Source organism: Bos indicus x Bos taurus, chromosome 9, assembly GCF_003369695.1.
Source record: "Bos indicus x Bos taurus breed Angus x Brahman F1 hybrid chromosome 9, Bos_hybrid_MaternalHap_v2.0, whole genome shotgun sequence".
NCBI lineage: Eukaryota > Metazoa > Chordata > Mammalia > Artiodactyla > Bovidae > Bos > Bos indicus x Bos taurus.
This window is the reverse complement of record NC_040084.1, coordinates 69,859,604-69,874,042: the sequence shown is the minus strand read 5'-3', so window position 1 is coordinate 69,874,042 and position 14,439 is coordinate 69,859,604. Positions and strand designations below refer to the sequence as shown.

Genomic DNA, 14,439 nt, shown 5'->3' with positions numbered 1-14,439 from the left:
AAAGACAAAATTATTAGCACAGCAGAACACAAGTCATTTAAAAATAAGAATATAACTACTGTTTATAATTCTTATCTCTACTCTTATGGTCTTTTACAAGCATAAATTAAGCCTAAAACAAAACAGAGCATAAGATGAGCTCCTCAAATGTCTGCTTTTATGGACATGATCAATTTTGTTTATAATTTGTCATATATTTTCATCTCCTTACAACAATTACATATTAGGAATAAAAATGAAGTGTAATAAATTCATTTCATCCCTCAAAATATTTTCCTCCTAAATTTAAAACAGGTTGGATGTATTTTAGAGAGGAAATACTGAGATTGGTTCATAAAAGACTTCACTGCTAGGAGGGCAGCCCGGATTCTGGGATTCAGTATATTTCAGAATTCAGCTAGAATTCTTGCAGCCTGCAGCCAAATCAAGTCTCAATACAAGGGGATTAAAAATACAGCGAGTGTAAAAACTAAGAGGGGGGAAAATAAAAAATAAAAAGGTTGGCATATGTCACTAGAGTTGAAAATACGTACATTTGCTCCCACTCACAAATACGCTATGCAGAAGGTGCTATAAAATCATAGCCACTGGGCTAAATACTTTCAGAATACTTACTGAGGGATCACACGAGCAGTCAAGGCTCTCCCTGGGGGCTCTTGTGAAGGGGCACTGGACCAGGGGCCGGACTTCTTTGGGATGCTTTGGAGTGTAAACAGGATTGCTTAGAAGATGATTAAGGCTTCCATGAGTCCCATTATTAGGAGCTGGTGTCAAATTCAGTAAATCTGCATAATTCCAAGAATGGTAAATAAAGATTTACTTAAGAAATTTCAAAACTAAATAGTAGTTTTGCACTATGAATTTTATTTTTTAAATCCAAATCTATATGAGTCCTTAACTCTTTACCTAAAATAAAACTAAAAATCTCTCTTTCTCAGGTTGTAGAATATTTATGATCAGGCTATTCTTGATGGAAATATTGATATGCACACTGTACTTCTCTATAAAAATCTCTAAATTTTAATGTAAACAGTAACTATAGTTATCCCCTATTCAATGTTTATTATATGCCAATCGTGCTAAATATATTTGTTGTCAATATTTGGTAGATGAATACAGAGAGACATCATTTCATCATTATTCAGTCATTAAGTCATGTCTGACTCTTCGCAACCCCATGGACTGCAGTACGCCAGGCTTCCCTATCCTTCACTATCTCCCAGAGTTTGCTCAAATTCATGTCCATTGAGTCGATGATGCCATCCAACCATTTCATCCTGTCATCCCTTCTCCTTTTGCCTTCAATCTTTCCCAGCATTAGGGTCTTGTCCAATGAGTTGGCTCTTTGCATCAGGTGGCCAAAATATTGGAGCTTTAGCATCAGTCCTTCCAGTGAGTATTCAGGGTTGATTTCCTTTATGATTGACTAGTTTGATCTGCTTGCTGCCCAAGGGACTCTCAAGAGTCTTCTCCAACACCACAGTTCCAAAGCTTTAGCACTCAACCTTCTTTATGGTCCAACTCTCATATCTGTACATGACTACTGGAAAAACCATAGCTTTGACTTGATGGAACTTTGTTGGCAAAGTGATGTCTCTACTTTTGAATACGCTGTTTAGATTTGCCATAGCTTTTCTTCAAAGGAGCAAGCATTTCATTGTACTTCATTTTATTACACTCCAGAGATTTTTTTTACAGCTGAAGGTCTATGACAGTCCCACATTGTGAGATGATGCTTAGCATGTTTTAGCAATAAAGTACTTTTTAATTAAAGTATGTATATTTTTCTAAACATAAGCTACTGCACACTTAATGGACTACAGTATAGTGTAAAAGTAGCTTTTATATGCACTGAAAATCAAAAAAATTCATGTACTTGCTTTATTAGAGTATTCACTTTATTGCAATGGTCTAGAACTGAATTTCAATTTCTCCAAGGTGGGCTTCCCAGTTGGCACTAGTGGTAAAGAAGCTACCTGCCAATGCAGGAGAATTAGGAGATGTGGGTTCAATCCCTGGGTCAGGAAGATGCCCTGGAGGAGGAAATGGCAACCCACTCCAGTATTCTTGCCTGGAGAATCCCATGGACAGAGGGGCCTGTTGGGCTACAGTCCACAGTGTCGCAAAGAGTTGGACTTGACTGAAGCGACTTGGTACACATGCACGACTGGAATCAGCATGCTTACTTAGCTCAAGGTCTCAAGTTACTAATATAGTAGACCTGGATTCAAAATCAGCTCAGTCCAAGTCTAAGACTCATGCTGTTAATAATAATAATAGCAAACACTTACACAGTAAAGCACTTATTATATGTCAGGCACTGTTTAGACGCTTTAGGATATATTAACTCATTTAAGTATTCAGTCTCCCGCTAAAAGAATTATGTCAATACTTAAGACACATTTAAGGTTTTATAAATTCTAGTACTGTTATCAGAAAAAGGAAGCAATATTTAAAATGCAATATTCAACCATAAAAGCTCTAATTTAGAAGGTATGGAGTAAACTAAGAATATAGCCAATGCGTTCTCCTCCATTTCTGCAACCTTGACATTGCCGTCCATTCAACTATTATTGCTACTAGAGGATCCACCTGTTTTTTCTACCTTTCACAACCTCCAAACTCTTTTCTCTGGCTTCCACCCTGATCTGGTTCAACTGTCATCTCATTAAGTCTAGGGCCTAGCAAAGTATCAGGCACTTACAATTTATAGACCATCTGCTCTGACTGTTATATTTTGCCACTGTGCAGCCTAGTGGAAACATCAGATAGCTATGTTTTGCATATGTTTTCAATGACTCTGGGTCAGGAAGAAGAAAGGTGGAAATATGAGGATCTTGCCTTATCATCATTTCCTGAAAGGTGCCCAATATGTGACCTACTTTTGATAATCTATTCCAGGTCTGTGTTCAGAAGGGAGAAGAGCTACCTGTTCACACTTACCACACATTAAGTTATAGACTTCAATATTTTCAAAGGAGTCAACTTCAGTGCTGTGCTTGAATCCAGGTCCATAGCCAATAAAGAGGGCCTACGTTGGCCAGAAAAGAAACTGGTCACTAAAGTTGGTCACTAAAAAGGTATTTTTTTGCCCATTGTACATATACAAACTGGTTATATTAAGATAAGTGGAAAAATACTGTGCCCAGTGGCCCTTCTAGGATATTATTTTAATCCCTGTTGCACATTTAATCTAAAGACATCTAAGATATCTTTCTTAACTTTATTACAATTCTGAACCTGACAATCAGAACAAAATGATGATGAAATTTTTTTTAAACTGTGAAATGGGATCTAAATCTTACTCTGCCCACCATACACCATGCTGTAGGGATAATGATATGAGTGTATTTTGAAATTTTTACAGTGCTAGGCAAATGGAAGGGATTATCTTTATTTAGAACATAAGTATGTTATCTTTCCACCTATTAATTACTGCCTTTTGTTTACTGTGAATCAACATTCTCAATGAAGTACAAATAGATGAAAAAATAATTATTAGAAATATAGTATGAAATGTGGGCTTCCCTGGTGGCTCAGTGGGAAAGAATCTGCCTGCCAATGTAGCAGACACAGGTTTGATCCCTGGGTTGGGAAGATCTCCTAGAGGAGGAAATGGCAGCCCATTCCAGAGTTCTTGCCTAGAAAATCCCATGGAAAGAGGAGCCTAGTGGGCTACAGTCCATAGGGTCATAAAGAGTTGGACACAACTGAGTGTGTGTGTGCGCGCGTGCACAGACACACACACACACACACACAAAGTGTAAGTCACACATTCGGAAATGTAACTTTTTAAAATTCTATTAATGTTCAAAGTAAAACAGCTATATGAAAGTATGTGCCTCATTAATTCTCTTTAAAGACTCATAAGGACAGTCTACATCTTTAAGTCTAAAACTTTATATATCAGTTTTTTCTTTAGATATAAACTATAATTTTTAAAGTGGAATAGGTTTACTCACTTGCATATTCAAAAATGTATTATCAGAGCCATGGAATCCACCTCCACAATATTTCCTTTCTGAAGGATTCCTAATTGTCACATAATACGAATTAATAATGCAAAGTCCACTCATAAAGCAAAATCGACACCCATGACATTATTTCCATTAATAAAGAGCAACTATTTTTTGATAGTTAACAATTTATTTGTAAAAAGTATACCGTTTAGCCTAAAGAAATGCTTGGAACTAGTAGATGTTCACTAAATATTAGTTCTCTCATGAGGATAAGGACCTTCTCTTCTTTCATATTCTTTTTCTAAACACTGAAAGCACAGTTCTCTAATAAGGGAGAGACCTTGTAATTCTGTTGACTGAATTCTGGTTTACTGTTTAGGTTTTGCTGGACAGAGGTATGTATTTATCATCTCTGGCTTCCAGGAGTTAATGATCAAGTTTGAGACATTAACAATATGCACAATCCAAATAATTTGCTGAACATAACAATAAACTGAGGTTTATTGATGGATTTAGTATAACAAGAATGAAAAAAACAGCTCTGTCTAATGAAGATGGTAATTGCTCATTATTATAACAAAGAGCTTTTGCCAATCATTTGTTAGACTTTGAAGCTATTGTTAGGCATAACCATAACATGTAGAAAAGACACAAGGCAAGTGGAACATAAGAAATAATCAAGATGGATGTGAGGGGACAGAGCAGTGGTTCTTAGCTGGAGGTGTCCCCCTCTCACCAGGGAATTGCAGCAATGCCTGCACATATTTTTTGTTGTCACAACTATAGACAGTACTTTTTTATCTAGTCAGTAGAAGCCAGGGATGTTTTCAAATACCCCAAAACACACAGGACAGCTCCCCACCACAAAGAATTATCTGATCCCAAATGTCAATAGTCCAAGGCTGAGAGAAACTGGGACAAAGAGAATCATACTTGAAGTCTTCATATTACAACATCATTGGAAAGGACCCAATGGTCCTTTCAAGGACCTTGAATGACTAGGTTTACCTGGGAGACTGTCAGAACTTACAATGCAAGTTGCCACTGAGGATCCAAATAGAACGTCAAGCGCTCAATTCTGTCATTTTTGGCAAAATGCAAACGCTTGGGTAAGAAATGTTTCAGGTAAGGTTTGAAGTGCTGGTTTGGTTCCTGGCACTGAAATTGTAAGAGACAAAGAAAAACCATTTCCACATTTTCTAAGTGTAAACTGCTCTTGAAATTGCTTCCTAAGTCCATATGAATTTTTTTCTCCTGAATGTTTAATCAGTATGCCCAATAAGTCATAGATGCAAAAATAACTGAGTTTTCACTACTTACATAATGTATAATTTGCATATTCTCAACTATTGTATTTTCTTATTTTATAGGAAATCATAATTATTGCATAAGAGTCCTAGTCCTCAATTTAGTCCTTAGATTGAGTCACTAGTTTATATTTGTGCTACTACTGATAATCTATTTTCAAATACTCTTATAATAATTTTAAGAACTTTCTTTAAAATTGTAAGAATTTTCATCAAGTAAAAAAATGGAATATAGGTAAATCAGCACTAGGACAAAAGTTTAAGAAATCAACCTAAGAAAAACTGGTAGGAAATATATTATAATGCTAAGTGTTTGTGGTAGTATGGCTACAGGCTTTCCCTTCCTATTGTTTTCAATTATTTCTTGTACTGTCATATAAATTTAATAATGTCAATAAATAAATTCTTAAAATTTTAAAAACCTACATTATTGAGATATGTCCTTAAAGACCTTTAAAAACTACAGGGCATTTAAATGTTGGCCCAGATATCCCCCCCCCAAAAAAGAAAATAGATTAGGTTAAAATCCTATAATCTCCCAATCAAATACTAAAACTTTCTTCTATATATATTTTATACAAAACTAGCAACAAAACAGTAATAGGGAAAAAAAAGATACTCACAGAAAGATTTTTGGCAATGCCTTCATAATCAACTGAAGAGAGGTAAAGATAAGAATAGTTGAATGGTATGCTACTATTAAAAATAATACAAAAATATAGCACATCAGACACAAATCCATTTAAAACAATGACATACTACTTTAATAGTTTTTCTTAAGTACTAATTAAAACTTGTTATTGTACAAGTTAGAGTCTATGCTTTGGGTTACTATGTCAATATATGTGTATAACAATTTTCCTGGAGGGAAATCTACTTCTCCTCACAAATACTCAACCATATCTACTGAAACATATAGCACTGCATATACCCAAACCTAATCCAACAGTGATGACTGTCAGAAAAATCTCTTTTCTCTTTCCATTTCAAAGGTAATTTTAACAGAATGATAAACAAAACTGCTCTTAGTATTTTAGAATTACCAAGGATGGTAATCGAAAAGAAGGGTATAACAATCAATTCTTAACCAGGCTTGATTTTCAAAAGAATGAATATTTAAAATTTCCTGGCAGGTTGGGTATGACATGTGGTCAAGAGAGAATGTGAAATTTCTTCTTCTCTGCTCACAAAACACATTCTCATTGTTTTTTGGAATAGTTTAAGAAAGTCATTTCTGAGAACAGAAATTAGTTGCTTATAGAATTAATCATCTCAGCCAGCATTCCTCCTCATAATGGAATATTATCCTATAACACCTGTAAGTTAGTTTAATGAAATGATATTAATTAAAGTTGAATAAATGTAGCTGAAATTTTGAGTTTTTTTCCTTATAAGTAATCTTGAATCCAACAAAAGCAAAATATGAAAGTGAAAGTGTTACTCGCTCAGTCGTGTCTCTGAGACTCTTTGCGATGCCATAGACTGTAGCCCGCCAGGCTCCTCTGTCCATGGAATTCTCCAGGCAAGAATACTGGAATGGGTTGCCATTCCCTTCTCCAGGAGATCCTCCCAACCCAGGAATCGAACCTAGGTCCCCTGCATTGCAGGCAGATGCTTTACCATCTGAGCCACCAGGGAAGCCCAAGAAAAATACACATAACATAAAACTGTACCAAGCTCATCAAATAATATTCTTAGTCATGAATAACAGGTAAGTGGTTAGACTTATGTCCTCATATCCAGTCCCATAAAATCCCTTTGGGTGCAGAAGGCCAGTCCTGGATATTTAATCATGAAAAAGAAATTAATTGATCACCTTTAATTTAAAGATATGATTCAGAGGAATGTATTGTAAATATAGAGCTTTCCCAGGTACTGCAGGGGTAAAGAATTCACCTGCTAATGCAGGAGATGCAAGAGATGCAGGTTCAATCCCTGGGAAGAAGATCCCCTACAGTAGGAAATGGCAACCCACTCCAGTATTCCTTCCTGAAGAATCCTATGGACAGAGGAGCCTGGCAGGCTACAGTCTATGGGGTTACAAAGAGTCAGACACAACTGAGCACGTACACACTAGTTGTAAATATAATCATATTCAAAATTAGCACAGAGATATACTCACATGAATAGTATTTATCTGGAACATCAGAGGGTCTCAGTCGAGCTGCGGGTCCATATACAACTTTATAATCTTTAGTATCTCCCAAGTATTTATTCAGATACACATATTTCTTACAACTGCCTTGTTCCATGCCTAGGAGAAAAAAAAATCCCCAAACATGTCGCAACCTTAATAAAAAACCTTTAACATGTAGGACAGAATTTCTTTCACTTTCAGAATTAAAATCAATAAACATGAGGTCAGCACTCATGATGGGCTTCCTAGGTGGTGCTAGTGGTAGAGAACCTGCCTGTCAGTGCAGAATACTTAAAAGATGTGGGTTCGATCCCTGGGTCAGGAAGATTCCCTGGAGGAGGGCATGGCAACTCGCTCTAGTATTCCTGCTTGGAGAAACCCATGGACAGAGGAGCCTGGTGGGCTACCAGTCCATGGGGTCACAAAGAGTAGAACATGACTGAAGTGACTTAGCACACATGCAGGCAGCACTTATGATAGTTGAACATCTAACAGGTAAGACACAGAGTTTCACATATATCTACCACTTCGCTTAAAAAAAATATTTTCCCTTCTCTCCATCTAAAATTAGTTCAGTGTTTCTTATTTATGTATTACAATATTTTTATGTGAATGAGGAAGAATATCACAGTTTTAGCCTGAGTATGAAAGCACAGTTATTTTCTCAGAATCAACTAGTATATTAACTAGGAGTATAAAACACTCATCTCATTTTCAGACTGGAGGCTTCTTTAGAATACATCTTCTTAGGACTGTTTCTAGAAATAGTTTTCAATAATTATTTCTGAAGCAAACAATAATAACAACAAGAGCAAACAAAAAGAAGCTTTTTCTGATTTTCCTGTATACACATGGCTTTTACAGTCCCAAGTCTGCATACAAACATGTTTTAAAGGTCACAGTAAATAAGAGTTAGATCAAAATACTGCCAAAATTAACACATACTCCCTTTAAAAGTCAGATTTATCATTCTAGAGAAAATAGAAGAAGCACATAATAATCTGTTCAAAGTATGCCTAAAATGTTTAGAGTAGATTTACCAAAATTTAATATTGAAAAAATAACTCTCCAAGTTTCTAATGTAAGTCTTCCCCAAATCAGGAGATAAGTGCGTTGTGGTTAATAAGCTCATAGGTGTCTGTGAGTTCTGTGTTTTATTTGTATGTTATATTTAATGTAATGTTTTCTAAAGATTCTCCACAAGGAATAATTAGCTATAAAAGTCAGAGGAAATAATAAAACATTAATCAATCAAGTAAACTTTTGGAAGCTCCATTTAACCTGAAAGATAAAGGATATAAACCCAGGTTACCATGATCTGAAATAAGGATGAGGTTCAAGCATCTATGCAAGTTCAGCTCCTTCAGACCATCCATCAGCATGCCAACCATGTTGTCAACCCTCTGCAAAGCTCTGATGACCTAAGAAAGGGAAACAATCTCATGTCATGCAGTTAAAAGTATTCATGGAATGCTTCTTAGAGTTCTGTGTACTTAATTTTTTAAAACTAGAACTTCTAAGAATAAAACCCATTATTTCCAAACAAACTGCATTATTTTGCATACGAATGTCACAAGGACACAGAATGGCATATGGTTTTGGCAAACTGCCTTTGGTATTTCTCTCCTCCTCTCTCCCAGCAAAATCACCTGAGGGAAATTCTTGTGCAGCTTTGCCTATAGCAAACCAGTCTAATCTTTACTTATAGTCTGTATATTTTACTCTATTACGAAACACGCTCTTTCAACATGATCTCACATTGACTGAAAGATATCCAAGTAACATGGACTGGAATTTTTAAGAATTAAGATAAAGTAAGTTTTGATGAGCCAATAATACTAGCGTTTAACCAAGTTTATAAATTAATGAATATGATTTGAAAAGTAATGGACTGAACCCTGAATGAAGATAAATCAGAAAAGCAGTTATGTTGGGAAATCTTTCAATTCAGTTCAGTTCATTCGCTCAGTCGTGTCCAACTCCCTGTGACCCCATGAACCGCAGGATGCCAGGCCTCCCTGTCCATCATCAACTCCCACAGTTCATCCAAACTTATGTCCATTGAGTCAGTGATGCCATCCAACCATCTCAGCCTCTGTCATCCCCTTCTCCTCCTGCCCTCAATCTTTCCCAGCATCAGGGTCTTTTCAAATGAGTCAGCTCTTTGCATCAGGTGACCAAAATATTAGAGTTTCAGCTTCAACATCAGTCCTTCCAATGAACACCCAGGACTGATCTCCTTTAGGATGGACTGGTTGGATCTCCTTGCAGTCCAAGGGACTCTCAAGAGTCTTCTCCAACAACACAGTTCAAAAGCATCAATTCTTCTGCACTCAGCTTTCTTTATTGTCCAACTCTCACATCCATACATGACTACTGGAAAAACCATAGCCTTCACTACATGGACCTTTGTTGACAAAGTAATGTCTCTGCTTTTGAATATGCTATCTAGGTTGGTCATAACTTTCCTTCCAAGGAGTAAGCGTCTTTTATTTTCATGGCTGCAATCACCATCTGCAGTGATTTTGGAGCACCCAAAATAAAGTCAGCCACTGTTTCCACTCTTTCCCCATCTATTTGCCATGAAGTGATGGGACCGGATGCCATGATCTTCGTTTTCTGAATGTTGAGCTTCAAGCCAACTTTTTCACTTTCCTCTTTCACTTTCATCAAGAGGCTTTTTAGTTCTTCTTCACTTTCTGCCATAAGGGTGGTGTCATCTGCATATCTGAGGTTATTGGTATTTCTCCTGGCAATCTTGATTCCAGCTTGTGCTTCATCCAGCCCAGTGTTTCTCATGATGTACTCTGCATATAAGTTAAATAAGCAGGGTGACAATATACAGCCTTGACGTACTCCTTTTCCTATTTGGAACCAGTCTGTTGTTCCATGTCCAGTTCTAACTGTTGCTTCCTGACCTGCATACAGGTTTCTCAAGAGGGAAATCTTTAGTGAACAGAAAAGTAATACTGGTCTTAAAATTTATATGATCTGATCCTTTACAAAATGATCCTTAGAGTTACTTGTAGCCAAACTTACCTAGAGATGGATCTTGATAGTGAAAGAATAAAACTTATATTAGCATCTGGCCAATTGTTTAGACTAACATAAGAGGTACGGGAAACTTCCCTCAGTCTAGTGATGGCAGGACCGCACTGTCAGCCATGCATCTCCCACCTCTAAGAAAGAGCATCTCTGCTGAGCTGATGGACAAAATCAAAGCCAGGGCACACAGCATTGTTAACTACATTGAAGTCACTGGAGATAGGTTTTGCTGGAAAGAGTACAAAGGGTGGAGTGTGACAGGTCTCATTTGAAATTAAAAATGCAGAATTTAACTCATCATTTGTTCAATTCAGCACCATAGATAGTGTAAAATCAAACAATGCTCCCAGTTCCTTTTGATTAAAGTGCATCATTGTAGTTTAATAGAAATGTCCTTAATACTCTTTCCAGAAATCATGGATTCTTATAGAATAATCAAGAAATCTGCTTCAAAGCAAGGTTCAGTTAGATGCTACCAGGTTTAATGAAAAAACCACTGATAAAAATGTACTTACTTCACTGCTGACTGGTCCATAAGAGTGACCCGAAGAATCTGGTTCTTCTAAATACAGAGTGTAAAAGTGTGGTCTAAATCAAACAGTATCAAAATGTAATATTTTATGAACACATTGTAAAACAGAATAGAAAGAATAATTCAACAAATGATAGTGAATAAAAGTTATACAGCACTGGGGTAACATTTCTAAAAGTGCTGAGAAATAATTTACATGTATAGAATTCTTCGAAACGGGGCTATAATAGTCACTAAAAAGTTCATTTGGATGTAAAACATCATAGCCAATAGCAAATTTTTCTATCTTCTATTTAAAATATTCAGACATTTTTATAAAACAAATGAGTATTTTATGGTAGAAATTAATCATCTACATACCTTTCATCTTTAGGAAGCTGTAGCCACTTAAGAATGGCTAAAATTCTTTCTTCAAATGGTACTGAACTAAAATGAAAGATAAAATGAAACAAATATGTGACGAGTGTTAGGGTTTAAAATATCAATGTGTGTCTTACTGAAAACTGCATTCATAGAGATTAAAACAATTCAAGACATCAAATATGTTTGAAGTAATGTAAGAGTTTCATCTGAAAACTTAAAATTGTTTTCCCGACCTAGGAACAAATATTAAGTTTTTACACATATGAAAGTTGTTGTTGTTCATTATTATTCAGTTACCCAGTCATGTCTGACTCTGCAACACCACAGACTACAGCACACCAAGCCTCCCTGCCCCTCACCATCCCCCAAAGTTTGCCCAAGTTCATGTCCACTGCATCAGTGATGCTATCCAGCCACCTCATCCTCTGATGTCCTCTTCTCCTTCTGCCCTCAATCTTTCCCAGCATCAAGGACATCAGTGAGTCAGCTGTTTGCATCAGATGACCAAAATACTGGAGCTTCAGCTTCAGCATCAATCCTTCCAATGAGTATTCAGGATTGATTTCCCTTAAGATTTACTGGTTTGATCTCCTTGCTGTTAAGGGACTTTCAGGAGTCTTTTCCAGCACCACAGTTTGAAGGCATCAATTCTTTGGCATTCTGCCTTCTTTACGGTCTCATGACCACTGGGAAGACCACAGTCTTAACTATATTGGACCTTCTTTCGGCAGTGATGTCTCTGCTTTTCAACACACTGTCCAGGTTTGTCACAGCTTTCCTGCCAAGAAGCAATCATCTTCTGATTTCATGGCTGCAGTCACCATCTGCAGTGATTTTTAGAGCCCAAGAAGAGGAAATATGTCACTATTTCCACTCCCTCTTCTATTTGCCATGAAGTAATGGGGCTAGATGCCATGATCTTAAGTCTTTTTTTTTTTTTTTAATATTTAGCTTTAAACTGGCTCTTTCACTTTTATCCTTCACCCTCATCAAGAGGCTCTTTAGTTCCTGTTCACTTTCTGCCACTGGAGTGGTATCATCTGCATATCTGATGTTGTTTTTCCCGCATATCTTGATTCCAGCTTGTAACTTAACTAGCCCCGCATTACTCATGATATTCTCAGAGTATAGGTTAAACAAACAGAAAGTTTGTAAAAAACAAAAATGAAAGTTGTAGTTGGGTCTAAAAACTTGCTTCCCATTTTCTACCTGAGGATTTTATTCCTGTATCTCAGAATAGGAACTGCCATGTCATGAATAACCCAAGTGTCAATCAATATACTCTTTAAAGGGGACCTCTCTGGTGGCTCAGATGGTAAAGCGTCTGTGTACAACGCGGTAGACCCGGGTTCGATCCCTGGGTTGGGAAGATCCCCTGGAGAAGGAAATGGCAATCCACTCCAGGACTATTGCCTGGAAAATCCCATGGACAGAGGAGCCTGGTAGGCCACAGTCCATGGGGTCGCAAAGAGTTGGACACGACTGAGTGACTTCACTTTCTTTTCATGAAGATGAACTCACTCATTGATGACTCTCAGTAAAATTGGGAAATGGACACTTGTTGGGCAGACAGTTCTCCAGGCAACAGTTTTTGGGCAGAATTAATGACATCTTCCTCTGGGCACAGAATTTTGTTTATAAGTCTCCATCAAAGTGCTTGCCCAACCCCAAGTACACTAGGTTGTTCCTTGAGAAGATTTCTATCAGAACTTGAGAGGCCAGAGAACATGTACCACTAGTCTGCAAAATTCTCCAGGTCTAAGACAGTGCCTGGTGCAGAGAATCTCAATTACCACCTATGGAATGAAATTAATGGCAAATAACAAGGTGCTCACATGAACCACAGAGAATCAACAGTAGCCTAAGGTTACAAAAGAAAATACGCATTTCTTGTTTGGAATTTATGAACTTTCCCTTTCGTCCCTCAAATACACTATCGTATTGGTTTTATGACATAAATTCCCCAAGTATAAGCCAAATTATTTTGCTAGTCTCACTAAAATAATCCGAAGGGAGTCTTCCAGGAAAAAAGTCGTGTGTTTTGTTTTTTTTTTCCCCACAATACCACACGGATTTTGAATATCACAGGGAGATTACTCTAATCAGTTCCACTATAGATGGAATGTTTAAAAAAGTAATTTGAAAATGCAAATCTAGAGGTGCCATTAATATCTTCTTTCAAATAGTATTTTTGGACACCAAAGGGTCACTCCTACCTATGTCCCTTTAATACTTTCAGCTCCTTCTCCTAGTTCTTTCTTCCTGGAGTGAAAATATTCAGGACCCCTACTTTCACCAGGACTTCAATTCTTATTCCTATCCAAAGATCTGAACACAAACTCCAACATGTTACCACCAGTGCTTTCTAGAAAAACTCCAGGAAAAAAAAAAAAAACCACCTCATCTAGTTTTACTATCTACCATCCATTTAAAACTCTTTGAAATAGAGTTCTTATTTTGATAGGTGTCATTTTTCAGATAACATATCATTCAAATGCTAGAACTCAGGCTGTGATAAGAAAATAAACTGTTCTGTGTTATAGGTCCTAGAAAAAGTACAGTTATACATACACATTATAGATTTTATAGATGTCTGGGAAAATTCCATTGATTTTCACATCTGATCCTGGCCAAAAAAATGTGCCTGTCTTCAGGCCTTGATATTTAGCTGTCAGCCAAATCTGGAGAAGACAGAGAAGGAAAATTAGGAAACTATGTAAGCACTGATTTCTTAGGAAACTGTGTTCACACAACTGCCAATGCTTTCGTTTCAAATGCTAGAAAGTTTTGATGTCAATAAGCTCCAGCAGTTAAGACTACAAAACAACCATGAAATGTGACTTTGAACAGCAGCAAAAAGAAATTAAATAATCAGAAATTAAATTAACTTAAAGAATATAAACAATTGGTAACTCCTGCAACTTTTATAGACTTGCTTCTACTTAATAAGCTTCTGTTAAAAGAAAAAAAAATCACAAGAAAAGAAAAATTCACAAATATACATATCTTTAACTTATTGACATATTTTGCTTATGTAACTTAATATTTATTGAGCACTTATTATTGCCAGTTACAGTTCTAAATGGTACTCCTATA

At 36.6% G+C, this 14,439-nt stretch overlaps 1 protein-coding gene across 2 annotated transcripts in view; it reads right to left on the bottom strand.

Moving 5' to 3' along the window:
* Positions 1-14,439, bottom strand: part of ENPP1 (ectonucleotide pyrophosphatase/phosphodiesterase 1) — a 73,217-nt gene that overhangs the window by 14,063 nt on the left and 44,715 nt on the right. For both annotated transcript variants that reach the window (XM_027551562.1, XM_027551563.1), the window contains 10 exons: positions 13,915-14,024; positions 11,341-11,406; positions 10,964-11,036; positions 8,716-8,824; positions 7,389-7,520; positions 5,890-5,921; positions 4,990-5,117; positions 3,963-4,032; positions 2,944-3,031; positions 616-785 (listed from right to left, as the gene is read on the bottom strand). In XM_027551562.1, the coding sequence (XP_027407363.1) occupies positions 616-785; positions 2,944-3,031; positions 3,963-4,032; positions 4,990-5,117; positions 5,890-5,921; positions 7,389-7,520; positions 8,716-8,824; positions 10,964-11,036; positions 11,341-11,406; positions 13,915-14,024 (978 nt within the window). The remainder of the gene's footprint in view (positions 1-615; positions 786-2,943; positions 3,032-3,962; positions 4,033-4,989; positions 5,118-5,889; positions 5,922-7,388; positions 7,521-8,715; positions 8,825-10,963; positions 11,037-11,340; positions 11,407-13,914; positions 14,025-14,439) is intronic.